The following is a 26,306-nucleotide window of genomic DNA, read 5'->3' as shown; positions in this document are numbered from 1 at the left end:
CCCCCCGACCAAGGCAGCCCCTGATCTGCTTTCTGTCTCTCTAGCTTTTGGACGTTTCATGTAAATGGAATCATACAATACGTGGCCTTTTTTGTCTGGCTCTTTTCATATAGCATAATATTTTCAAAGTTTGCCCACATTGTGTGAGTATCTGTCCTTCATTCCTTGTTTTTGCTGAATAATGTTCCATTGTATGGACACACCACGTCTTATTTATCTGTTCATCCGTTGATGGACATTTGGGTTGTTTCCACTTTCTGGCTCTTATGAATAACACTGCCGTGGCTATTAATGTACGGGTTTTGTGTGGATGTATGTTTTCATTTCTCTAGAGTAAAATTGCTGGGTCATGTGGTGACTGTTTAACCATTGAACAACTGCCGGACCATATTCCCAAGTGACTGCCCCACTTGACATCCCCTCCACTGTGTGAGGGCTCCGGTCCCTCCACATCCTTGTCTGTCCTTTTGGGTCTAGCCACCCTGCAGGGTGTGAAGTGGTAACTCGTGATTTTGATCTGCATTTCCGTGATGGCGTATAACGTGGAGCATCTTTTCATGTGCCTCTTGGGCTCTTGGGTATCTTTGGAGAAATGTCTGTTGAGATCCATTGCCCATGTTAAAATGGGATTGTTTATCTTCTTCTTATTGAGTTGTAAGGCTTCTAAATGTGTTCTGATGCAAGACTTGTCAGAGAACTGTTGCACCGCGTGGAACGTTGTCAGCATAAATGCCGGAGCATTCTGTCCGTCTCTCTTCAATGGCTAGACCCCTGCCGCAGACAGACAGAAAACAACTGGGAGAAGCCTGTACACAGCTAAGCATTCTGTGTTTTCACTGCATTTTCCCATTTTTTTGCAAAGCACGATTAAAATATATCACTGGGCCGTTGCAATTTGTTCTGGCCCTTTCCGCATTGCTGAGCATTTAGGTCTTTTCCAGTTTTCAGTCGCATAAATAATGCAGTGATGATCATCTGTCCATAAATCTTTATGTTCATCATGGGGAGCTTTCTTAGAAGAAATTCTTAGAGGGTCATTTTACCAGGTCAGAGGGTAGGGGACCCTTGACGCCTCAGATACCATCTGTGCCTGCATAGGACTATAAACCTTGAGCCACAGGACTTGTTTGATTCTCTTGATCTTTTTTTTTTTTTTTGAATGAATGAATAATGACACAGCCCACCTGCCACATCTGCAGAGGCTCAGTGAGTCCCAGGAGCCCAGACTGTAGCTCCTCCCACAGCCAGGGCCACCCTGGCGTGAACACGCCATGTGTCAGGTTCCCTTTTATCCTATGCTGTCACCCCCTGGGGAGTCCCTGATCTCCTAGGAGTAACCTTCTCTGGCCCTGCAGGCTCTGGCCCCGCCAGATCTCCTGCCTCATCTCAGGCTGCCCGCCTCCATGCCCAGGTTTGGCTCCAGCATCCACGTGCCGGGCCTCTGCACTGACTCTTTCCTCTGTCTCGGAGCATTTCCCCAACTCATGTGTGGCTACTGTTTGTCTCTTTCCGTCTGCTTACTGACTTGTGCACCTCTGCTCCTGTGTCAGCAGCATGGGAGGGATGTTCGGCTGCTGTGTTCGCTGTGCCCTCCCTGGTATCTAGAACAGTACCTGCCACAGGGCAGGTGCTAGAGAAATATTTGAAGGAACCGGGAAACTTCTGACTCTTCCTCATCCTTTAGGTCTTGGCTGAAATGTTCCTTTGTCTCTAGGTCTTTCCTCACTACGCCCTCCCCAATCTAATTTTGTATTGCTTTGATTTTTCCTATATTTTTGTCTTATAACTTGTCACTTTTATTTGTGGCTTGTCTGCCTTCCTGGCAGTTATTCCCCATCTGGAGATTGGATCTCTTTTGTCTCCATTGCCTGTTCGGCCAGGCTCTTTGGTACAGAATGAATGAATAAATGTGTCCTTCAGTTCCCAACCAGGCCTCCCGGGGTCAGCGGTGTGACTCCCCTTCTCTAGGTGGGGAGAGTCGGGTTGGGTAGTGGGCAGTTCCAGACACCCAGTCTCCATGCCTGGAGCCTTTGCTGGACAGTAAACCACTCGTGGTGACTTGATTTTAAAATTCCAAACTCAAACTCTTGCAGAGCCTGCAAGCCCAGCTGGCCACCTGGCGCCCCTCATGGCAGCCTGAGGCAGGCATCCTGAGATTGCCACCTGCGACGGCCCCAGACTCTCTCAGAGGCCCCCTGCCCCCAGGTTGGCCTGTCACCTACCTAGGACTATGGTGGGTGGCAGCATTGGGAAGCAATGATCCACTGAGTGACTTACAGACCTTTTTCAAGCCCCTGGATGCCCCCAGCCCTGTGCTGGGTGTCTTGCCAGTTCACTTCATTTGACCCTGGCAGCAACCTTCCGTTCCCCAGAGGCACCGTCAGGTCTGTCTCCTCTGAGTCTTTGCACACGCTCTTCCCTCTGCTGCAACACTCTTCCCCTCCCTCTGTTTTTTAAATTAGTGTTATTAAATTCCCTTCTTGGCATGCGAACTGTCCGTGTAACATACACCGCAGTTAGCGTGTGATGAATGAGGACCTGGGAGCCTGCCTCCCAATGTAGGGGAGAGGGGACATTGCCGGGCGTGCGCCGCTGCCCCTGAGCACGTGGCTGGAGTGCAGAGCCCCGTGACGCTCTCCTGAAGGCTGGGATTGACATGCCGCCTTTTTGTTTGTTTGTTTTATCACCTATGTGTGTGTATGCTGGAAAGTATGGTGTTTAGTTTTGCTTGTTTTTGAGTTTTATGAAAACGGCTTTGTCATGAGTGGACTCTGGGGTCTTGCTTTTCCTCTTAGCATGCGTTTCCCAGTTTCACCCGTGCACGTGCTCTAGAGTCTTCCGTCATGGCGCTTTAGCTCTTGCCTTGTGCTGTTGGGAGTTCGGGCTGTTTCCAGTTGTCAGTGTTACAAGGTGGTGCAGCTGAGACCCTTGCGATGCGCGTCCCCTGGGGTGTGCGCAGGACTGTGTCCAGGCCGCTGACCTGGGAGTGGGCTTGCCGCTCGGCGCTGGGGGAATGTGTGCAGCTTTGCGCGTTAAGGCCAGGCTCTCAAGCAGCTCGTCCTCCGGTAGCTGACTGCTCCTACTCATTCGCCGAGGTCTCCGTCCGGCTTGCTTTCCTTCCTTCAGCAGGTATTCCGGAGCACCTGCTGGGTGCCAGGTGCAGTTATGTTCTGGGCTGTGATGGTGAATGAGACTCAGTCAGGGCCCACCGTGACCAGTCGTGTTAGGTGGCCCCTCCTCCAGGAGGCCCTCCCTGACCCCCAGACCAGGTTAGGCGCTCTCCTGGGCTCCCCTGCCTTAGCCCTGCCCATTCTGGTCATCACTGTCTAGTTGTCTAGGGACAGGTCTGTCTCCCCACTGGATTAGGAGCCCCCTGTGGACAGGGGCCAGAGCTGTTTTGGCTGCTGTGTCCTCAGCATCACTCCACACAGGCTGGGGCCCAGAGCAGGTGTTCAGTGAAGGATCCCCTGAGTTCCTGCTAAGACGCTACCTTTGAGGCAGGTGGAATTAAGAGGACGAAATGGAACCTAGTATCCAGCACTTGTGGGGGTTCGACCTGTGCCCTGGCCCATCTGGCCCAGAGCCCAGCACTTCCGCAAATGGCTGAGCCCACAAGATGCCTGGACCTGGGCTTGGCCCTGTGGCAGATGGAGGGGACACGACCTCCGCCCTCAGCAGCTGAGGCAGGAGTCGCTGTCCCGCTGCTCCCCGCTCCGACCGTGTGCAAGGCTGCGGCAGCGGGACCGGCAGGGGCGCCTCTCGGAGAGCGAGGCCGCACCAGCCCTCTGCCAGCCGGTTGGCGTGGCTGTCCTTTTGAAGAGGGTGAGACAAGGAGGCTGTGCGAAGCCTTACAAAAATTGGGTGAGGCAGGGGTCGTGGGTCCCGAGGAGCGGTTGGGGCTGTGCGGGACCGTCGTGGGTGCAGAGGCCAGGCACAGCAGGCGTCACAGTGGCTGGCGTTTGCAGCCCCCACTGCATGCCAGGCGCGGCACCGAGTTCTGCCTGCATCAGCGGTCTGTCCGCGCTTCATCCCACAACGTGGGTGGGATTGCGGCCCCATTTCAGAGGTGGGGGGACCCTGGGGCACAGAGGGTGGCGGCCAGCTCAGCGGGCTGGTTGGGGTGAGCCTGGCAGTGCCCCAGGAGCCTGGCGCCTTCAGCCCTGTGCTGCATGGTGGCGGCCAGCAGGCCTGCCTGGAGCCCGGGCAGAGAGCTTTCCCTCCTGGCCACGGGACTCTTCGCGGCAGGGCTGGGAGACGGGAGCAGCATCTCCCCTCTGCTGAGGGGCAGCCCAAGGCGCATCCACGTCGGGAGGCGAGTCCAGCTGCCGGGGCGCCTCCGTCCCTGAGCCCACGTGCGCCCCCGCCTCCCCAGGAGGCTCTCTTCTCCTGCCGCCCTCTGGTGCTCCTGTGTCCCCGTGGCTTCACTTCCGCACCTTCAGGCACCCAGCCCTGGGTAAATATTTGCCTCTGGGCGAACAGAAGCACGTGTGACCAGTGTTTCCGAGCTGGGGGTGGGGACAGGTGGAAGCAGCTGGCCTGGGGCGGGCAGGCGCTCGTGCGCCTCGGCTGGAGCCCAGTGCTGTGTTTGCCCTGTGCTCATCCGGCTCCCGCTCTGTGGCGTTACCCAGGCGTCTGGCCCTGGCCGGATGATGATGGTGGCTCCTGTTTACCAAGCACCAAGCCTGCGCCAGGCGCTTTACATGCGTGATCTCGGTAGTTGCTTCCAGAAGCCTGTGTCTCCATCTCATGTCTCCATCTCACTGGCTCCATTTTCCACATGAGGAGAATCAGCCATAAAGAGATTAGGGCCCTCTCCCGTGCTGGTTGCGGCCTGTTTAAGTTGTCGGGGCCAGAATCCATTTAGGGCCGCATGAGGTAAATGAGGGTGGTTGCCTCGGCCAGTTCCCGGGGGGTTCTGAAAGCCAACAGGAACCAGGACTGTGCCAACTTCCAGGCCACATGCATTCCTGTGTGGTTCCTCTTTCTGTCTGGTCACAGGCCAGACAGGCCTGGCCATGCTGGTGGCCCGGCAGGACTGCTCAGTCTAAGTCGCTGACCCAGGCGGCTCCTGCGGTCTTAGCGAAGATCCCACATCCTTCCTGTCAAGTGGGGCCAAGGACCGGGCTCGCTCTGCTGGGGCAGTTCTCAGAGAAGGGGGCCCGGGCCCTGCAGACACCCTCAGGCGCACAGACACATGACCTGACTCCAGATGTCAGGCCCTCGGCCACCGTGCCACACCGTTCCCTGTGGTTAGAAGGTGGATGTGGTCACGGTGTGCAAGTCCTCAGGTGTATACGTCCCTTTGGGAAGCCCCTTCCAGCTGGGGCTCGAGGAGACCACAAAGGCCCCCCCCCCCCCACACACACACAGACACATCCCAGGAGAAAGCCGTCAGTTAGTGGGACAGTCTTGGGCACGGGTCTTCTGTGGGTGTCATTAGTCTGCACTCACAGGGTTGGATGTGTTTTCTTGGTGGTTCAGGCAGGCAGTCAGCTGGTATTGTGCTCTATGGCAGTCCTGTGCTGGAGACACAGCAGTGGCCAAGACAAACCTGGCCCCACCTCATGGGCTCACTGTCCAGAAGGGGAGGTGAGAGAGACAAGTCAGCCAAGCAGCCAACAGGACCCACAGAAGGATGTGGAAGGAAATGAGCCAAGGCTGGGGTAGATAATAAGGTGGTGAGGCTGGCAGGTGGGTACCTGGCTCAGGTAAGAATATTGAAGACAGCAGCCTGCTCCATGGGACAGGGCCATCCCCCCCGCTGCCGAGTGACCAGGGCTTTGAGGTAAGGCAGGCCTGCCTGTGCCGTCCCTTCTGTTCTGGCTCTGTGTCTTTGGCAAGTGCTCCACCTCCCCCAGCCTCAGTTTCCTCTTCATGAAAGGGTGGGGAACAAGTGTCTGCACCCGACACAGGGCTTGTGAACAGGAAGGTGGTGAGGGGTGATGAAGAGCAAGGCCAGGGAGCCAGGCTGCTTGGGCCTGAACCCCGCCTCTTCCGTATTGGCTCTGTGATGCTGTGACCTCGGGCAGGCTGCTTCATGCCCCCTGCCTCCGATTCCCCCTTTGAAGAGTGGGGATGGTAAGTCACACCTCACAGGGTTGTGGAAAGCAGTAAATGAGGTAACATATGCCAAGTGCTATGGGAGTGTTGGCTATTGTGAGTAATACTAATTTAGAATTAAAAGTTGCCTGGCGCACAGCTGGGGCTTGGGTACTTAGCACACCCTGTGTGACTCGGGACCCAGGATTAAGGCCTCAGTCCCCCCTTCCATCTAAGAGCACCGCTGGCCTAATCAAGCTCCTGCTGTGTGTGGGACTCCATGGTGGCCCGAGATGAGTCGTATGTGAGCTGCCTCCTTCCTTCTACCCCAGGAGACTTCTGACCACACGTGTTTCTGTAATAGGATCTTCAGCTGGGCCGAGCAGCTTAGAAGGTCACAACGAGGGGGTGGGGTGGGACAAGCCCGAGGCACCTGCATCTGTGCCCTTCCCTGGAGTGAGCACGTCCTCAGTCCCTGCCTGGGGCCCAGCGCCTGGAGGCCCAGCTCCTGGCTGGTTGTGTAAGCCCAGCCCGCTCCCTGCAGCTGGCTGTCCTGCAGCACGTGGCAGCCCAAGTCGTGCCGCCCCGCTCCCAGGGGAGGGCAAGGGAGAACGCTTCTCACACAGGAAGCTGCAGGCACCCCGGCCCCTCAGCGGGCCTGGGGAGGGCCACAGGGGCCTAGAGGAAAGGACCAGACATCCCGGCCTCTCCTGAGGGCCTCTGTCCGGAGCACAGGGTGGTTCCCTCCCCTCCAGCACGTGGTTCTCTGGGGAGAAGGGAGGGGAGACTTTGTCCAGTCCCCAGAGCAAGTCCTCTCCTTCATGCGTTTCCCTGAGACATTGCAGTCACGTCCTTAGCCTCAGGGAGCCCTTGGTCCAGGACAGAGTGAGCAAGTACGCAGTACAGACTGGGGTGCGCCCCTCACCTGGCGGAGACTAATGGCGTGTGTGTGTGTGTGCGTGTGTGCGTGTGTGCTGCTTTCAAAGAGGTCAGGGAATGCTTCTCAGAGGAGGGGACATTTGAGCTGAGATGGGAATGACAAGTTAGGAAGAGCAGGGGAAGGGGCCGGAAGCTTTCCGAGTCCCGGGAATGGCCCTCGCAGACCTGGAGGCAGTAACAATCAAGGTAGAAGCCAGGCGGATGGCTGGGGAAGCAGGGGCGAGTGGAGGATGAGGGGTGCCTGCTGCCGCTTCTCTAAGGGCAGGCATGTGAGGCAGCGAGTTTCCGTTTCCTGGGGCATCTGCGTGGAGTCCCCTGCACGGCCTCAGCAGCTTCCCCGTGTACAGCCCACCCTGAGTGTGCGGCTCAGTTCTGAAGGTGGAAAGCCCAAACGCCCCTGAGGGCGCCTCCGCCCTCCTTGCCCCGGGCAAGGACAGGCAGAGGGGCCACCAAGCAAAGCCAGAGGCGCTTCCAAACCAGGCTACCATGAGGCATGGCAGCCCCTCCCTTCAAGGGAGTTCCTCCTAGAGTGGCCCCTGGCATTGGCGTGGCTCAGGAACAGGTGGAGCTTGGCATCATCCTTGGCGCCGTTGTGTCAGTCGGACAGCCCCCTCAGCTGGGGAATGTGCCCTTCCCGGCCCTGCAGTTTGCAGCCCTGTCGTGATCTGCACACCCCCTCGGTCCCTCTGAGTTACTGACAGGCTGGAGGAAGCCTGAGTGATGGTTCATCTAAAGAATAACTCATGGCCAGTGTCCCTTCATTTTTCCGGCAGGGTCCCTGGCAGAGGTTCCAGAGCAGGCTGAGCTCTAGAAGTCCCTGCTTGGGCCTCCTGCCACTGCCCTCATTCTGTGGCCAGGCCTGCTGGCACCCGGCCACTGTCCCCCAGAGTACCCTGTAGGAGCAGGTGGTGCACTGACCTCTGCCAAGTCCTGCGGGGAGCTCCCCTCCTGGCAGAGGAGAGGGCACCCCAGAGTGGTGGGCTGGGAAGCCCGAGGCCTCAGGGGTTGTAACTGCCGTGGCCGAAGGCGTCCGAGGAAGCCTCCTCCTGGCAGTGAGTGCAGTGGGGCTGACTTCGGAGTGCGGATGAGGAGGCCACTCTGAGGGCCACAGTGGCCAGCAGTGAAAGAGGAAGGCCCTAGAGCGTGTGGTCACTCAGGCGGTGCCGCCTCACTGCACTTGCTTTTCTTTGTCTTAGATTGAGGGTCCGGGCGTCACGTCCCCTTCCTGGGGGTGCTGTGAGGCTTCAGTGATCTGGGCCTCGGTGACAGCTTTCCCCATTTAATCCTTTATTGTGGATGCTTTCACATTCACAAAGTAGGGGTGTGATGAAGCTGATGAGCCCCCTTCGAGCTCAGTCGTGATCACTGTGTGGCTAGTCTGTATCTGCCACGTGTCCCCACCGGCATTGTTGGCGGCAAGTGCTAGATACCGGTTGCTTCGCCTAGAGTCCTGAGTTGCTTCTGAGCTGGTGTGGCTCTCAGCCCCAAGCCAGCCCCCTCTGTCCTCTGCTGTCATCTCCCCCTGCCACCCCGCTGGACGGGGGCCACCACCCGGGACATGGCTTTGGGGCTGCCAGGAAGCCTGGGGGCAGCAGCCGGGGCCTTCTTCCCCTGAGCCCCCAGCTGCGTCACTTCCAGCTCCAACTCTGTGTGTCTTTGCTGGTTGACAGCGAGCACCAGGTCTCTTTCCTCCCTTTCTTTCGTTAGAGGTGGTGTTCACAGCACGCGGTTCCGCACCTTGCTTTCTCCGTTTCATGTGTCTTAGGTGTTGTTCCCTGTTGGCTCAGAAGGGGCGTGCTCATTCTCTGTGGTCACAGAGAGTTCCAGTGGGGGGTGGGGGGGGGCGCCTGGGCTTTGTTGACTGCTCCCTCATTGGTGGATGTCGGTGTCGGTTTCAGTTCTGCGTTCGCAAACAGTGCTGCTGTGAATAACCTCGTAGGTATATAATTTTGCACCTTTGCAAGTGTAGCTGTGGATGCGTCTCCAGGAGAGGAGTGGCCGAGTGGTATGTGTGTTTGCATTTTGGAATTTGGCTGGTATTGCCAGATTGCCTTCAGAAAGGGCTCTGCCAGTCAGTACCCGCAGCAGCCATGCAAGGGCGCGCCTGCTTCCTGGCCTCACCAGCAGCAGGTGCTGGCCAGCTGGTGGGTGTCGCTCAGTCTGTAGGTGAAGAGTAGTATGTTGGCGTACTTTCATTCAATTTGCACTTCTCTTATTCTGAGAATCACTGAATGTTTAAGAATTCTGAACCTCAGTTTCCTGCTTTGAGGAATGGACTTAAAGAAGGCGTCTTCGCAGGTTGGGGTGGAGAGTTAGACGAGCTCCCACAGGGCAGCGCCCCTCCCCACGCCAGGAGCCAACCCACTGGGCAAATGTGGGATGTGCAGACGGCACCGGATCAGTTCCTGCCTCTGCCCTCGCTGGGGAAGAGTCCTTGGGCAGGTCACTTCCCACCTCCAAGCCTCATCTGGAAATTGGCTCTGCTACTCTGGGCCGTGGGAGGCATAGGCAGGATCAGATTTGTGACTCACTAGTCTGGTGAGATGCAGCGCGAGGCTCCACAGAGCGCCAGGCAGGTCTGAGCGCGGTGTTCCCTTCCCCTCCTGCTCTGCTGAGTGCACGCAGGGTTCTGGGGGCCGAGGGAGCGCGCGGGAAGGAGCAGTATTTGGAGATGCAGGGCAGTGGCTGGGAGCATGGGGTCAGAAGCACAGGCCTGGATTCAAACCCCACTCTGGGCCGAGGGACTTGCCTCCTCCGGGCCTCCGTGTCCCCGCGTGTGAGGCCCGTGTTGCTCGTCGCAGGCCCAGAAATGCAGCCCTGCAGCGCTTGCTCGCAGCAGAGGCACGTGCAGAGGATGCCAGCAGCAGGGGCGGCTGGGGTGGGGGGGGCCCGTGTGCAGCCCTGGGATGGTGGGAGCGGCTGCTGGGCAGCAGAAGGGAGAGAGTTCCCCAATACAGGAAGGAGGCTGGCAGCTGCGAGCGCCTCCCCACCCTGGAGGAGCTGACTGCCACAGCGAGGACCTGAGGGGTTGCGAGGGAGCCATAGGCACAGGCAACCAGCTGGGGCCCCTGGATGGTCACAGTTGGGTGCTGGGTGCCCCGTGGGCATCCTTCTGTGGTTGCTGACCAGGACTGAACTTGAGTACACTTGGCCTGCCGTGGGTCCCTTTGGTAAAGACACTCCCATGGGAAATGCCTGCCCTCGGGAAGCTGGCTGGACTGGGCCTCCTGCAGCCCCTGCCCCACAGGCTCTGATTCTGTCCAGGAGCAGCCTGGCTGAGGCCCTGGCTGGGATGGGGAGGATCCGCATGTGGGCAGCAGAGCCGCCTGGCTCTGCAGGGACAGACCCCAGAGCTTTGGCTCTGCAGAGGTGGGGGCCTCAGGTGCAGCGGCCCCAGCAGAAAGCTTTGTGGGTGCCCTCTGGCTCCTCTGCATTTCAGGCCCCAGGAGGCTTTGTGTAGCTCTGTCCCTCTCCTGTCCCCGCCCCCGCTATGGGGCAGCCCAGGCCATGGGAGGGACATGTGTGGCATGGTGGGAGCACAGGAAGGAAGCGGGCTCGCAACGAAAATGCATGGAAGGCATTTGCTCTGGGCCACCTCTAGGCTGAGCATGCCCCCGTGAACTCATCACGTGCACACCCTCACCGCCTGAGTGTGGGGCACCAGAGAGGGTGTTTGGGGAAGGCCTCTGAGGGGGTGATGTTGGAGCTGAAACCTGCAGCCAGGGAGGGAGGGAGCTAGCTCTGGGGATATGATGTAGAAGAGTGGTCTGGGCAGAAGGGCACCAGGTGCAAAGGCTCTGAGGCCTTGTGTCCGGATTTGATGAGGAGTGGGTGGGATCTTGATACGGTAGCCCCTGAGTCGGGTCTGCCCTCGCGCCTCTCCTGTGTACAAGCTTTGCTACCTGTGCCTCTAGAATGATACCCCCATCCCGTGCTCTGTGAGTGAGGCCCTCTGTGGGCACCCCTGGCCTCCTTGCCAATCCCTCTCCTCTCACACATCCTCCACCCTCTCCATCCTGGGCTCACACCCAAACTCGTGCACTTAGTTCACGAGTTCCCGCTGCCGGGGTGCCTTCCTCTCTTCGCTGTCTCACTCCTCAAGACCTGCTCCATGACACTCTTCCAGATGCTCCCTTCCCAGCAGATGCCAGCTGTCCGCCTCCCTGTCCCCTCCCCACCCTCCCTCCTGGCCTTGTGCTGCTGCTCTGCCGCTGCTTCCGGTTTCTCTCCCTGACCACGCAGGGGCTCTGGGACAGGGCCGGCAGGTGGGGGATCGGTGGCTGCTTGTTGGGGACTTTGGGGGAGGGGAGAGGGCTGTCCTCGGGTGAGAGCACAGCAGCTGGCCCTGCACCCTCACCCTTATGCCCAGCCTGCAGGCAGGAAAACTGGAGGGCGGCTCCCTGCGGGTGGACCCGCTCTCCAGATCCCAGACCGAGAGAAGGACAAAGCCCTCTGGCAGCTTCCCTATCCTGACACCTGTCTGTGCAGCCTGAAGCCACGGGGCCTGAGGGTCTCGGCACCAGGAGGAGATGGGAGCCTCGCCTTGACCCGCCTCTGCCCTGCCCAGCAGCGTGGCCTCAGGAGATGAAGTCTCCTCCTCCATACTGGCTGGAGGCTGGAGGCTGGAGGCTGTGAAAGACACAGCACAGAGCGCCTGGTGGGGACTCAGGTTGAAGAAAGAGCACCTCGCGCCACCCTGTGCCGGGAGCACCGGGGATTTTCCAGCGTGTTTCACAGAGGGAGCAGCTCCCCTCAGGGTCTGGGCCCTGGCCTCCCGCTCCCCTCCCTCTGGGCTTCCTCGTTGTTCAGTGGGCCTTCGGGTCTTTCCACGCAGGGTGCAGACGCCCCCGCCCCGGCCAGAACGCCCCAGCCACATTCGGGGCCCAGTACAGCAGCCAGATGGGAGCCCTGTCTGTTGGTCCCTCCCTTGCACTGCCTTGGTGCCTCCTCTGTGCCTGGCCCCCTGCTGGGCGGCGTTGGGGATGCAGTGTGGGCCACAAACCCCAGGCAGTCGTCCTGGGGCTCCCAGTCCAGCGAAGGAGACAGAGTGGTCTCCAGACAGTGACCACTCAGAGTGGCCAAGGCCGGGCTGGGGGAGCCCAGAAAGGGGCCGACCCAGCCGGGGAGTCAGGGAGGGCTTCCCGGGAAAGGGGACACCTGAGCTGAGAGTTGAGATGAGAGAGTGTACTACGTAAAGGAGGGAGAGTTTGAGGCGCAGCGAAGCACTGGGCTCTTCTGAGAAGGGAAGGAGTTCGGGGCGTGGGTAGAGCCCAGTGCCAGCAGGCAGGGAAGGTTCCAGCTCATCTGCAGGGCTGACAACGACCTCGGAGTGGGCTCCCTCTTGAGCCTTGTCTTGGCTCAGTCGAGAGCCTTCACAGTGCTCTCCTAGGGCTTCCAGGGATCCTCTGCGTGCGTATCCCTGCCCCAGACAAGAGCCCCTGGCAGGCAGGGACTAGCTCAGAGCCATCCCTGTCCCCTTAGCGCCCACACACAGCTTGGCATGCAGTAGGCCTGAGGTATGTTTACTGAATGAAGAGCAAGAGCCAGATGGTACCTAAGTTGGAATTCTCCTGGGTTAGAAGCCTAACTCAGAGGGGCTGAAGCAAAAAGGGGGAATTTGTTGGGCCTGAGGAGTCCTGAATAGTTTGGCTTCAGGACGGGCTGGATCCAGGATCTCTAACAACGTCATCAGAACTCTTTCTTTACCTGTGAGTCGGCTTCATTCTCAGAAGGCTGGCCGTCCTGGTGGGTGCCAGGAGGGCTACCAGCAGCTCAGGAGATGGGAGACTACCTTAGCCAGGGGAGAGCTATTTCCTGATGGTTCCAGCATGGGCCCTGGGAGTGGCTGTGGCTGGTTCTACAAGGGTCACCTTCCTGTCCTCAACCAGTCACTGTGACAGGGGCTGTGGACAGAGCACCTGTCACTCCTGGAACCTTTGGAGAGGACAGCGGAGGGTGGAGGTAATGTCAGCGGCCCCACCTGGGGTCCTGGGATGGTGCATGAGGGAGGTGGGGACTGTTTGGTGTACCCAGGGTGGGCAGGAGGGCAGCGGGCCAGTTGGTGCTTTCACAGACGTCCCGGCCAGGGCAGCGCTCACCATGGAGACAGGTTGTGCGCCTGACACGAAGTCTGCCTGTGGGGCGGCCACAGGTTTCCAGGCTTCGGCCTCCCTGGGCCCTGAACACCAGCGCATTCCCTTCTGAGCCGGCCTTCTGCCCCGGAGTGTGAGCCCGAGTGGCCTGCTTGGTCGGGGTGGAGGTCCGCAGACCTCGAGTCCTAGGAGCACAGGCCTGGGGAGGCTGCAGGAAGGAGCCCGGGAGCCTGTTCCCAGGGCCCGCATGGGCCAGGTCACCTACCTGCCTGGGACTCTCGGTTCCTGTCTCTCAGGTGGGGTGAGGGTGGTGGTGCCCCTAGTGGGGTGGGAGGAGCGTGCAGGCTCAGGGTGGTGGCAACAACCGGAGCACACAGTGGTGGCTTCCTGTGTGCCAGTCACCACACACCCAGCTCTCTCTCTGTGGGCTCTGCTGAGGCGGCAGCCGGGCCTGGGGAGGTCAGAGCTGCGAGCTGCTGGCTAACGCAGGGGATAATGGGAGAGCCCCATGCCTACAGAATGATCCAGAACCCTGCCCCAGTTGGCTCTTGTGTCATGCAGGAGAGCGAAGTCCTCACTGAGGCTCACTGTGTCCCCCCCTCACCTCCCACCCTGTGCTCTGGCCTCCTGGTGCCCTGGATCGTGCCAGGCCTGCCCCCACCCCGTCATACCTATTCCTCCCAGGGGCCACTACCTGCTCTCTATTTGTCTCTGTCCCTTCCGTGTCCGTTGAAGCCCCTGCAGTGGGAGCTGGTCCCCTCTCCCTGGGTTCCCCCTCCCGTCCCCTGCTGCTTCCTGGTGTTTGACTCCCACTTGGATGACTGTGTCTGTCTCCCCCACCAGCTCCAGGCTGGCAGTGCCAGGCTGGCCTGAGTCATCGCCGCCCCCTGGTGCCCAGCCTATCTTTGCATCTCGTGGGTGCTGTTGCACCTGTGTGCAAACGAGAGACAGCCGTCTCTCTCCTGTCACCTGATGCCTGGCATAGGGTTTCTCTCTGTCCTTTTGTGTGGGCCACAGCCGAGGTGGCAGTGCAGGCTGTGTGTGCCCCACGGCCTCTACCTGGGAAGCTGCGCCAGCTGCTGGGGCGGGCGGCCGAGCCTCGTCCCCGCTGGAGGCCCCCCTGCCAGCTGCCGCACAGCGGTGTCCCTCCCCAGAGCTCACCCCGACTCCTGACTCCCCCCAGAGGCCAGGGCTCCCTCAGCCTGCCTCTGCCCCAGCCCCTTCCTCTTCCTCAGGCAATCAAGGTCGTGTGAGAATTAAGCCAAGCTCCAGTTTCAGAGCGAGTCGGGTCTGAGCATGTGATCCAGTCCTGCCGCTCCTGGCTCGGGGGCCTCAGACAGACAGCTGGCCCTGGCTGCAGAGCCCATGTTCTTAACCACTTGGTGGGACCCCACGTCTGGGGCAAGGGGACCTTGAGGTGCCCTACTCAAGGTCTCAGAGTATGGGAGGGAGGCTGCCAGGGTTCAGGTGCCAGTCACTTGGGACCAGAGCTGTGCCGTCACCACTTGGCTGTCCTGCCCTTCGGAACCTGGCCCGGAGCGCCAACCTGGGCCTCTCACCTCGGCCCAGCGCCTCCAGGCCTTTGCACTTCTCGGTCTTACCTCGCCTTGCACTCCCCAGCCTGCCCCTAGTGTCCAGTCCACACACTGCGGGAGCCTTGTCCTGTGGGGCTGTCCCTTCCCCAGCTCTGCTCCTGCCCCACCGTGCTCCTGCCCGCCTGGCAGGTCCACAGGTCAGAGCCAGGCAAAGTGGGTGCCGAGCGGCGGCCTCTCGGGCAGTGGACTGGGCCAGTACCTCGTGGACTCACGCCCCATTTGCTGCAGGGGCTGCCGCCACGGCCCGTGTGTTTAAAGCTGGAGAAGTTGAGGGGGTGACCTGAGGCTAGAGGCCCTCTGGCGGGGTCTGAGGAGCTTTGTCCTCTCCAGCTCCCCGACCTTCACCGAGTTCCCCCCTGATCATTTCGTCACAGCATCACAAATGAACAGTGTGGGGCTGCTCCCAGCTCTGCCAGCGTGTGAAATGCTCGGGGTGGCGCCCAGCACAGCATAAGTGCTGTGTGGACGCCTCCTGTTAGTTCTCTGAAGCACCCGCACTGCCGTGTCCTCACCATTTTTTCTTAAATTGGTTCTTTTTTTTTTAATTGGAGTATGTGGCATCTCATTCCCAAGCAACAATTCATGCAAAATCCTGGTTTTGACATGGTAGTTCTTTTTTCCTTAATACGTGAGTGAAACACACATGCCCAATGATTGCTAGAAGGTCATTCCCAAGCCACCTGACACTCTTGTGCATCCCCCCCTCATGCTGTGCCAAGCTCGTAACGCTGTAGAGGATGTCAAGGCAGGGCGGGCTGTGCCCAGGCTGCCAGGCCCATGCTGCAGTGGACGGAGTCCCCGCTCTTGTTCCTTTAGTGTCTTTCCCCAGTGCTGCCCCCACCCCGGAAGTGTGTCTCGGCATCAGAGGAAAGTGACAAGATGCAGCTGTCAATCTTATCTCCAGAGGTCATCAAGTTGCTCTGGGCCGTGGGCCCTCCCCCTCTCTGAGTGTGCCTACCCCCTGCTCTCAGTTTCCCCTTCTGTAAATGCCTGGGGAGGTGCAACCTCCCTGACCTCTGGCTCTGAGGTTGAGCCTACGACGAAACCCTGTGGACCTCTGCCTGAAGGGGTGGCCGGATGGCAGCCGCGGGTGGTGTGGAGGGGCCTCAGCTCACTAGGAGGCTCTTAGGAACAAAGACGGACCCAGTGGGCAGGGCCGGGAGGGCAGATTCCAGGGGACTTCCCTGCTTCGTCCCCATCTGATGTGGCCAGGACAGCCCGTCCTGGGCCCGGGGGCCTTTACTAAAGCCTGCAGTCTGGGGAGCGGTGTTTACCCTTTGGCGGCTGATAGACCCTGGGGACCCCTTATTGGAGTGATGACTGTTAAAGGCAAAAAATAGGATCACACAGGATACCAGCGTAAACACAGTTAGCTAAGCGTGCTTCCAAGTTGTAATCTGGTGCTGACGCTCTTCCTTGTTGACACGTGAAACAACAGGACATAGCGTGGCTCTGACGACAGTCCCCAGGGTCCGCCAGGGTAGCCGTGGGCGTTCAGACCTGCAGTAGCCGTCATGTGATACGAAAACACTTGCCATTTCTATCTTCCACATGTTCGAGGGGCTGCTAAACACTTCCTTTTCTCTCTTTTTTTTGCCTACGTTAATAAGAAGGAACTGCTAAGTTTCATTTCAGTTCAGTTAGTGAAGATAAAGAGGTCATTTTTCCCCACTCGAGCTCATGGACTTAGGGGTCTGTGGACCCTGCTGAGGCAGCTGCTTGAATCTCAGGGGCAGGGCCAGCTCTTGTCCCCCCAGAGCTGAGAGCCACCAGGCCCATGGGTGCGTGTCGGACGGAGAGCTCCCTCGCTAGGCCTGCGGAGGAAGTGAGGCAGAGGATGGGGCCTGACCTCCGTCAGCCTCTGTCCTCCAGCACAGCAGTTCCAGCCCCGTGGGAAGACAGGAGCGTGGAACCCAGTGCTGGCCTCTGCCCTGGACCAGCTGCCTGGCCCCGGACGCTGCTCTCCTTCCCTGGAGCCCGGTTTCCTCTCCTAGAAGACAGGGTAGCGCTTGGTGAGGCCAGGGCTGCGCCGCCCCGCCAGAGTACCCACTGAAGGGAGACTCCCTGGAGATGCGTACCCAGAGGCTCCACAGGGGGCTCCCGCCGTCCCTGAGGGCCAGGCCAGGGTGGCAGCAGGGCGAGGGAAGGCCGAGAGGACTGCCAGAGGGCCCCCTTCCTGGCACGTTCCTTCTCGCCCGGCACCTTACGTTCTGCTGGGCCCCAGAGCTTTCTACCCCAGGCCTCACCCTGTGCCTGCCCTGCTCAGAGCCTTTCCTTCCTGTTCTCTGGGTTGCCCCTGGGCACAATCCAAGATCTAAATGCCTCAAGAGGGAGAACAATACTGATGTCTCTCACCTGGAGAGTGCGTCACACAGTTACTATTCAGCGCCGAAAAGGGATGGGAACTCAAGAGTCCCTGCTGTGAAAGAAGCTAGCCAGAGGCCACATTCCGGTGTTTATCAGTGTTTGTGTGAAATGTGCAGAAGGGGTACATCTGGGCACACAGAGGCCCGCCTCCCCTCCCCTGTGCTGGCCAAGGCCGCATGGGCAGCTCCTGGGTTTGAGCTGCATCTCTTCCCTGCTTCTGTGAGCCCTCGCCTGTGGCCCTGGGGCACTGGGCCGCTCCTAGTCCCCTCTGTGTCCCCAAGACCGAAGGCCCAGCCCTGAGTAGCCCTCAGGGAAGGTTTCACTGTTGAGGCTGTTTCTGGAGTAGGGAGGGTCATGGGCCTCACAGTTAAGGGCCGAGTTCGAATCCTGCTCCACCACTTACTAGTGTGTGACCTTGGCAAGTGCTTCACCTCCCCGTGCTCAGCCTCCTCATAGGGTCCAAGTACAGATTCGCTCTCTCATCCAAAAAACACAAATCAAACGCCGGCTCTGGGCCTGGCCCTGGGCTGGACGGTGGATGGGGACATGGTGGTGACCAAGACAGCCCCAGCTCTGCCCTTCCGGGCCTCCTAATCTAGTAGGGGAGACAGCTGACAAGTAGAAAAGTCGTGTGATGTTAGTTGTATAATGTTTGTGTGAAGGTGCTGAGGGAGGTGTGGAGGGCAAGGCTGACTGGTTTTGGGGTGCTGGGGGTGCTTCCCCAGGGTAGCGGTGGTGGCAAAGGGCCTCAGCAGGAGGGCAGAGCTCAGTGGGTTCTTGGAGGGGCGTTTATCGTGGAGGCTGAGGGGCAGGGTGCTGGCTGAGGCTGGCGGCAGGAGGGGGGTGGGGCGTCACAGGCCTGCGTCCTCTCTGTGTGCCGGCAGCCCAGAACGTGACCGTGGACGAGGTCGTCGGCGCCTACAAGCAGGCCTGCCAGAAGCTGAACTGCAGACAGATCCCCAAGCTCCTCAGGCAGCTCCAGGTACGCCAGGTGGGGGGGGGGGGGGGGGGGGCGCCTGGGGTAAAACTGGGCCTCTGGCGTCCGCCCCCAGCAGGAGAGGGCGCTCGAAGCCTGGTCACCCAGCTGAGGGCATGTAAATGAGTCCTTGAAAATCCTTTGGTGAACTACAAAAGTAATCAGGCTCTTCATGAATGTTTCAACAGTGTAGAATTATGCAAAGTCAGAAGTTCAAGTATCTTTCACTCCTCAAAGAAATTCTCCTCCCCAGGCCATGTATATGATATTTATTCTTAAGGGTCTGAATTCCGAAAGTGATATATATTTCTCTAATTTTTTAAAAATGAAAATGCTACATTGTATACTTGAAATCTGCTAAGAAAGTAGATAAGTGTTCTCACCAAACACGCAAATGGTAACTCTGTGAGGTCATGGGTGTGTTAATTAACTTGATTGTGACAATCATTTCACAATGTCTGTGTATTAAATCATCACCTTGTACACCTTTTTAAAAATCACATTGTACAATCTAAACATTTACAATTTTTACTTGTGAATCTTACTTCCATAAAGCTAGAAAAAAATTAAAAGCTAAAATTTTTTTCAAAAAAAAAAAAAAATCCTACAGACATGAAAAGCAAATCTACTTGTCACTTCTTGCCCAAGTCCCGTTCCCAAGGAGTGGCCGTTGGCAGCTGGGGTTTCCTGCTCTGGCCTCTCCTGCCGGTTGTGAGAGGGCGGGTCACTACCCAGAGGTACAAGACACAGGGCCGTTTCTGTTTTTATTTGAATGGGGTGTTCCCGTACCTGTGGTGTGCCCGCCCAGCTGCCACGTTAGTAAAGCACACCTTAGTGCCTTCTCTCTGGATGGGTCGTTCTAGAATGTTCCAAGGTTGCTTGTTTCTAGGGCTGTTGCTCCCTTAGTGCTGCTGTGAGCAGTCATACTCGCCACCCATCTCTGCACACCTGGGTTGGGAGATTCTAGAAGGGCTTGTTGCCACACCCAGGGAAAGATGCCCACTCAGGGTGGTGGCCAAGAGTGTGGGCTCTGGAGTCCACTGGCCTGGTTCAGACCAAGCCTGCCCTTTACTAGTGAGTGACCTCAGGCTGTACCTGGGTTCACCCCATGATCAATGTGTGTAGAGCCTGGAGAACAGGACCTCACCCCCTTGAGGGTGGGGCTGGGGCTCAGAGCAGGAGAGGCCTGGGAAGATGACTGACCGGTGCCTTCGCTCCTCACTGAGCACCGCTGTGTGCCGGGCCGGGGCACTGGCTTCATCCCCAGGCCTCAGACCCCGCGCTGTCAGCCTTCCCGGCCTTAGTGCCTGCCTCACAGCCTTTGCACTGGTCGTTCCCTCTGACTGGAATGGCTGCCCACGAGACACCCAGGACCCGCCCCCTCACTTCGTTGAGCTGAGCAGAGGCCTGCACCCAGGCCTGCGGGGCTCAGGCCCTGTGAGGGCAGAGGTGCCTGCTCTCTGACGCCCTGCCCCTCGCCGGAACATGGCCTCTCCTCAGAGGTGACAGAGCCAGATCCAGCCTGGCCCCTGCAGGGGTCTTCCCACCTGACCCCCGTCCCCTCTGCTTTCCCAGGAGTTCACGGACCTCGGGCACCGCCTCGACTGTCTGGACCTGAAAGGTGTGTGTCTGGACGGAGGCTGGGAGCCCTGGGGCTGTGGCAGGGCCAAGTCTCCCTGGAGGTGGGAGCCTGGGCTTGGGCCTCCTGGAGGTGGCCGTCCTGCCAGAAGAGGGGCTGGGCCCGGGCCATATGGGTGCCGCAAGCACAGGGGAGGGGCGGGGGCGGAGGGCCCTTCCTCCCTCCCTGGGCCTGGAGCCCATGTTTCCACCCAGCCCCGCACCATGCGCTCGAGCGGGCATGCACTCACAGAGGCACACGCTCCGCCCGGTCCCAGGTGAGAAGCTCGACTACAAGGCCTGTGAGGCCCTGGAAGAGGTCTTCAAGAGGCTGCAGTTCAAGGTCGTGGATCTGGAGCAGACGAACCTGGACGAGGATGTGAGCAGCTCCTGCCATGCCCTTGCCCTCTCCCTGATCCCCCTGCCCCTTTGAGGTTTGCGGGGGAGATGGCACTGCAGGAGGGAAGCCCTGTGGACAGAGGCTGGGCGGGCCTCTTGAAGGACAAAACGGGGAGACATCCAGTGTGACTTGATGGGGGGGGTGGCGGGGGGCCCCACACAGGGCTCCCCTAGACTCCCCCCCAGGCAGGGGCTTTGTGAGCAAGGGAGAGACTCGCGGAGCCAGGTCTAAGGGGGAGGAGGTGTGGGCCACCAGGAGGAGCGTTTCCAGGAATGCCCCGAGGATCAGAGCACCCTGAGGGCAGAATTTGAGCTGCCCCATTGAGGTCCAGCTATCCTCACCTTCCCACACTCAGAGGCCACGAGGAGCCCAGGGTTTGGGGCTCCCGGTCTGGGGCAATAAGGAGACCTAGGGGAAGGGGTACTGGAGCGCTGCGGAGCCCGTCCTGGTCAGCAGCACGCTGGGCGGGACCCCAGGGGGGAGGAGCGGGAGGAGGCGGGTGGCAGGCTGACTGCAGCAGGGAAGGGGGAGGGCGCTCCCGGCCCCCAGGCGCTGGGGCAGCCTCAGGCTCTCCCCACCCACTGGCTCAGCCCCGTGGCCTGTGCCCCCAGGGAGCCTCGGCGCTCTTCGACATGATCGAGTACTATGAGTCAGCCACCCACCTCAACATCTCCTTCAACAAGCACATCGGCACCCGGGGCTGGCAGGCCGCTGCCCACATGATGCGCAAGGTGGGCGCCTCCCCAAGCAGCCTCCGGGATGGAGGGGACTGGGCACAGGGGGCAGCGCTTTCCCGGGGCCCCTGCCCTTAGAGCCCCGTTACAGGAGGCCTCAGAGCGTGGGCCGTCATGAGGTGCCAGGCTCCAGCTTCAGGCCAGTGGGAAAGCAGTGCCCAGAGGTGCCCTGTGTCCAGCCTGCCCTGGTGCCTACGAATGCTGTCCTTCCTCCCACCCTTGCCCGATTGTATCCCTCTGAGGTGATCATGTCCCTGGAGGCGGCTGTAGTCGCCCCCCATTTCATTCACATACAGGGCTTCTCTGCCGCACAGCCGTCAGGGAGCTCGGCTGTCACCTATGCTGCTTCGCTCGCCCTGGGACCCCAGGCTGGGCCTTCCCTCACCAGCCACGGGGATGCAGGGTGGGAGGCTCCCCACACAGAGTGGGCTGGAGCCAGCCTGACCCACCCCGCACCTGCCCCTCAGACAAGCTGCCTGCAGTACCTGGACGCCCGGAACACACCCCTGCTGGACCACTCGGCACCCTTCGTGGCCCGTGCCCTGCGCATCCGCAGCAGCCTGGCGGTGCTGCACCTGGAGAACGCCAGCCTGTCGGGCCGGCCCCTCATGCTGCTCGGTGAGCCCCAGGCCTGGGGGAGGCTGAGCCGTGATGCGCAGCCCTCGTGGGCCGGGGCTGTTGCCCAGCTCCCTCGGGCGGCCAGTCATGGCCCCTCCCTGCTCCCCCAGCCACAGCCCTGAAGATGAACATGAATCTGCGGGAGCTGTACCTAGCTGACAACAAGCTCAACGGCCTGCAGGACTCAGCCCAGCTGGGCAACCTGCTCAAGTTCAACTGCTCCCTGCAGATCCTGGACCTCCGTAACAACCACGTGCTGGACTCAGGTGTGTGCTAGGTCTGCCCACCCAACCCTAGCACTGTGTGCCCGGCCAGGTGCCCGGCGGTGCTGGAGACACAGTGGTGGCCAAGACCGTCTCAGCCTTGCCCTCATGGGGCTCACAGCCCATCCTCAGGCAGCGACGACCCAGACTGGGCAGGGCTGGGCTGCAGGAGCCCAGAGCAGATGTCTGACCCAGTCTGGGGATCAGGGAGGGCTTCCTGGAGGAAGGGACAGCTCAGCAGAGACCTGCAGGTTGAGGTGAGGTACTGAACAGATAAAGTAATTACAATCTAGGATAAGTGCCCTGGAGGGGACAAGGTTGTTGGGATAGTGCTGGGAGGCGGCCTCGGGGCGCCCCTGCGGAGGCTGAGGATGGACCCAGCCATTTGAAAAGCCTGGGAAGAGAATCCAGGTAGAGGGAACAGCAAGAGCAAAGGCCCAGAGGTGGGAAGGAGCTTGGATGTTGGATCTTTTGGGGAAAAGCCCTAACAAGCCATGAGGTGAGTGAGACGAGAAGAGGGAGTGGTGGGTGGCCATCAGCGGGAGGAATGGATTTCACCCTGGGAGGGCGGTGTGACCTGGGCACCATCGGGTAGGTGCCCTGGCCTCAGTGAAGGAAGAGCGGGGCAGAGTGGGCTGGCGAGGCCAGTGCCCTCCCCTGGGGGGGCCAGGCCCAGCCGGCACGTTCACTGAACACCCACCATGTGCACTCACGGCTGTGAGACAGAGGTCCCTGCCCTGGGCAAAGCCAAGATAAATTAATCATGTGGCGGGTCTGTCAGATGGTGAGACGTGCTCTGGAGGAAAATACAGCAGCAGGGGTGGGCTGGAGGGTGGGCTGGCCAGGGACTGACACGTGGGAGGTCATTTGAGTGAAGATCTGAAGCGACTGCAGAGGCCTTCATCTGGGTGCCCGGGAGGAATGTTTCCTCCCTCCCGGGATCCCAGGGATCGGGGAGCCTGTGTGCCGGCCCAGCCCGAGGGAGGGGTGCGGCAGCAGGAGGTGGCCGCCGAGCTGTGGGCTGGGCAGACAGGGGGCGGAGCCCTGGGAGCTGCTGAGTGCTGGCAGGGTGGCAGTCCCACCACGCTGGTGTCCCCTGGGGAGGCGCCTGGACCCCAGACGGACTTGTCCACGGGCCTCCCCCAGGTCTGGCCTACATCTGCGAGGGCCTCAAGGAGCAGAGGAAGGGGCTGGCGACCCTGGTGCTGTGGAACAACCAGCTCACGCACACGGGCATGGCCTTCCTGGGTATGACGCTGGTGAGTCGCTCGGAGAGGGGAGGGCAGTGCCATGGCCTGGCTCCCAACCCGGTCCTCTTCCACCCGGTGTGGCTCCGAGGCGCACTCATCCTTAAGCTTCCAGAACCCCTCACCTGCTCCTGTCGGCCTGCTTGGTCTTCCTTCAGCCCCACCCTCTTTGCCCGAGGAGAGTGGCCCTTCCTCACTCGTCTCCGCGCTCAGCGCTGTGGCCTGGGACTGTGCTTCGTGCCGGGCGCGCCTGCTTTGTGTAGAGTTAATGTCTCTGGGAGCCGTCGCAGTCTCTCGGCTTCTTACAGTGCGGTATCTGCAGCGAGTCTGCAGGCACTGGGACTCCTCCCAGGATGGGAGGACCCAGGCGGGGCCTGTGCCGCATCCTTGGCATGCCAAGGGGCAGAGGTGGCCCGGGCTGTGGGCGCAGGTGGGCTGGATGCTTGGAGGCTGGGGATGCACCAGGCAGCTGGCGCCCGGGGAGGCACTGATGGTGCGAGGGGTGCGGCCCTGAGCATAAGCGCGCTGGCTCTCTCACCTGGCGGCGCTGCTGAGCCAGCGTGGCTTTGCCTCTCCTGACTGCTTTCTGGGCCTTTCCTCACTCTCACTGCTGCCCCCTCCAGCCACACACCCAGAGCCTGGAGACGCTGAACCTGGGCCACAACCCCATCGGCAATGAGGGCGTGCGTAACCTCAAGAACGGCCTCATCGGCAACCGCAGCGTGCTGCGCCTCGGCCTGGCCTCCACCAAGCTCACGTGCGAGGGTAGGGTGCAGGGAGGGCTGCGGGCCGGGCTGGGGGCGGCCAGGCGGGCGTGGGCCCGGGCCCGTGGCCAGCCCCTGCGGTCCCCCTCCCAGGCGCGGTGGCAGTGGCGGAGTTCATCGCCGAGAGCCCCCGCCTCCTAAGACTGGACCTTCGGGAGAACGAGATCAAGACGGGCGGGCTCATGGCACTGTCGTTGGCCCTCAAGGTGAACCATTCCCTGCTGCGCCTGGACCTTGACCGTGAGCCCAAGAAGGAGGCGGTGAGCTGGCTTTTCCTGTGGCTGCACGCAGGTTTGGGGGAGCGGGGCCAGCCTGGGGCAACCCCAGGCCCCACCACAGGGCGGGCGGCCACCCCGAGCCCTAGCCAGGCCACTCCGCCCACAGGTGAAGAGCTTCATCGAGACGCAGAAGGCGCTGCTCGCTGAGATCCAGAATGGCTGCAAGCGCAACTTCGTGCTGGCGCGTGAGCGGGAGGAGAAGGAGCAGCGGCTGCAGCTGTCAGCCTCCATGCCCGAGATCACCGTCACCGAGCCCCAGCCCGGCCAGGAGCCTGGGGACGAGCCCGCCGCCGAGGCGCAGGAGAATGGGGCCCCAGGGCCCGCGCCCGGGCCAGACTCAGACTCAGACTCAGACTCCGAGGGCGAGGACGGGGAGAGGGCGGAGGTCCCCTGCCCCGCCCTGGTGCCCCCCACGGACTCCCTGCACCCTGGGGACAGGAGTCCCCCAGGCAGCCCCTCCTCCCTCACCGAGCAGCGCATTTCCGTGTCCAGCCCGGGCCGGGGCCACAAGGTGTTTGTGGTGACCCGGGTGGAGAGTCCACCTGAGAGGGCAGAGCCACCTGTGCCCCCTGCCCCTCCTTCCCCCCCTGCCCCTCCTTGTCCGCCCTCCCCCCCTGCCTTATCCTCCCCGCCGCCCTCACCTGCCCTACCGCCAGCTGCGGCTGTTGGCACTTGGGACCCCGGGTCATCGGAGCCTCAGCCACAGGCAGAGCCGCCGCAGCCAGGGCCACCCCTGCCCAACGGCCTGAAGCCCGAGTTTGCCCTCGCACTGCCCCCAGAGCCACCCCCGGGGCCTGAGGCCAAGACGGGCAGCTGTGGCCTAGAACACGGTGAGGGGAGCTCTGGGGCCGGACAGGGGCCCCTGGGTGCTGTGTAAGCATCCTCAGTTTCCTCCTCTTTAAAATGGCCCTTGATCCTCCGTCCCCACCTGGCTTCCCTCGCACCCCTGAGAGTGCTCCCTAGGGGAGTCACACGTAAGATTTGTCGACTGGAGTCTGATGGTCTCAGTGGTCCCTGGGCCCTGTGCTGCCCTGGGGGTCTGGCTTGGGCAGGGCTTGTGGGGATGGGCTGGCCCCCACATCCCCGCCCCCTTGACTGGGGGCTCCCCGCCCGCTCTCCCCTCGCAGAACTGAGCTGCTCCAAGAACGAGAAGGAGCTCGAGGAGCTGCTTCTGGAAGCCAGTCAGGAATCCGGGCAGGAGACACTGTGACACTTTAGGTGAGCGAGGGCTGGGCCCGGGGCCGGGACCGGGGCCATGATGGAGCCCTGGCCTGACAGGCCTCCTCATCTCCTCCCCAAGTTCCTTCTTTCCCATCAGTCTTCGATGAGCTGAGGCCGGAGCCCCAAGATCCGCGCACCCCCAGCCCAGTCTTCCTGAGGCCCGGACGCCAGGGGTGTGGGGGCCTTTCTGGGGACCCCCGCCCCCCACAGCAACACTACACAGGGTGCAGGAGCTGCAGGGAGTGGGCCTGCCTGCCCTGACTTAAGCACTTGTATTTATGTGTCCACACTTGGCGCTCGAAGACTCTGGGCTGGGGGTGGATGGAAGGAGGAGAGACAAAGAGGAGGAGGAAGTCTCCAAGGACTTTGGCCACAAGGCCAGGCCCCTTTTCCAGAGGGCTTGTCTGGCCAGGCTTGCCCTGTACAGGGCAGGAATCCTGGGTGGTGGTGGGGTGGTCCCCCCGTGGCCCTGGGCGCAGGTCCAGGCAGGAGGCATGGCTTGGGAGGGCGGTGCGTGACGGTGGTGGTTGGCGGTAGAGCAGCCCCGACAGGGTGGGCGCGGGGCTCGGGGTGGTGGGGGGAGATGGGAGCGGAGGATCAGAGCTTTCTTTTTCTTAAGTGCAATAAATCTATCAGGGAGCTGGGGGGAGCAGCCGGGGCTCTGGAGACCCTGCTGTCCAGGCCACTGGAGGCTGCGCCCTGAGAGGCACTACAGCCCGGTGGGGGGGGGGGGGGGGGGGGGGGGGGGGGGGGGGGGCCTACTCCTGTCGGTGCAACTCTGTTCACACCTTTTCTAATAAACCAGAGCTGGGTGCACCATCTGCCTGCTCTCTGCCTCTGCGGATCCTGGGGCCCTGTGGGGCTTTGGGGCACAGGGAGGGGCGGGCAGGGCCAGACAGCGCCCGGGCCAGGAGCATCTGCTGGGACACGGGCAGGGGCCCCCGGAGGAAAACGAGGCTGGATAGGCGAAAGCCACTTCTTCCCACAACCTTCCCGCCTCGGAGCCGTCCTCCACGTGTCTGCACGCCTCTGTCCCATCCAGCTGCCTCACGCACAGTGCTGTTTACACCCGCCTGCCTTCAGAGGGACACACCCCTCAGGCGTCTTCCAGCTTCCGGCCTAGGTCTCAGGGTGATGGATGCAGTGCTCAGGTCAG

General features: G+C 60.8%; 1 protein-coding gene across 1 annotated transcript in view; it reads left to right on the top strand.

The window, feature by feature from the left end:
* The window catches only part of PPP1R37 (protein phosphatase 1 regulatory subunit 37), a 38,289-nt gene extending 12,389 nt beyond the window's left edge, over nucleotides 1–25,900 (top strand). Inside the window, exons 2-13 of the mRNA XM_046681648.1 lie at nucleotides 17,917–18,014; nucleotides 19,584–19,629; nucleotides 19,904–20,004; nucleotides 20,637–20,756; nucleotides 21,227–21,377; nucleotides 21,488–21,643; nucleotides 22,787–22,899; nucleotides 23,511–23,652; nucleotides 23,745–23,911; nucleotides 24,036–24,759; nucleotides 25,057–25,147; nucleotides 25,230–25,900. Coding sequence (XP_046537604.1) covers nucleotides 17,917–18,014; nucleotides 19,584–19,629; nucleotides 19,904–20,004; nucleotides 20,637–20,756; nucleotides 21,227–21,377; nucleotides 21,488–21,643; nucleotides 22,787–22,899; nucleotides 23,511–23,652; nucleotides 23,745–23,911; nucleotides 24,036–24,759; nucleotides 25,057–25,139 — 1,901 coding nt within the window. The 3' untranslated portion in view covers nucleotides 25,140–25,147; nucleotides 25,230–25,900. The remainder of the gene's footprint in view (nucleotides 1–17,916; nucleotides 18,015–19,583; nucleotides 19,630–19,903; nucleotides 20,005–20,636; nucleotides 20,757–21,226; nucleotides 21,378–21,487; nucleotides 21,644–22,786; nucleotides 22,900–23,510; nucleotides 23,653–23,744; nucleotides 23,912–24,035; nucleotides 24,760–25,056; nucleotides 25,148–25,229) is intronic.
* Nucleotides 25,901–26,306: the final 406 nt, after the last annotated feature.

The sequence above is a fragment of the Equus quagga genome, chromosome 13 (assembly GCF_021613505.1).
Source record: "Equus quagga isolate Etosha38 chromosome 13, UCLA_HA_Equagga_1.0, whole genome shotgun sequence".
Classification (NCBI taxonomy): domain Eukaryota; kingdom Metazoa; phylum Chordata; class Mammalia; order Perissodactyla; family Equidae; genus Equus; species Equus quagga.
The sequence above is the reverse complement of the archived record's forward strand: the minus strand, read 5'-3'. Positions and strand labels throughout refer to the sequence as shown.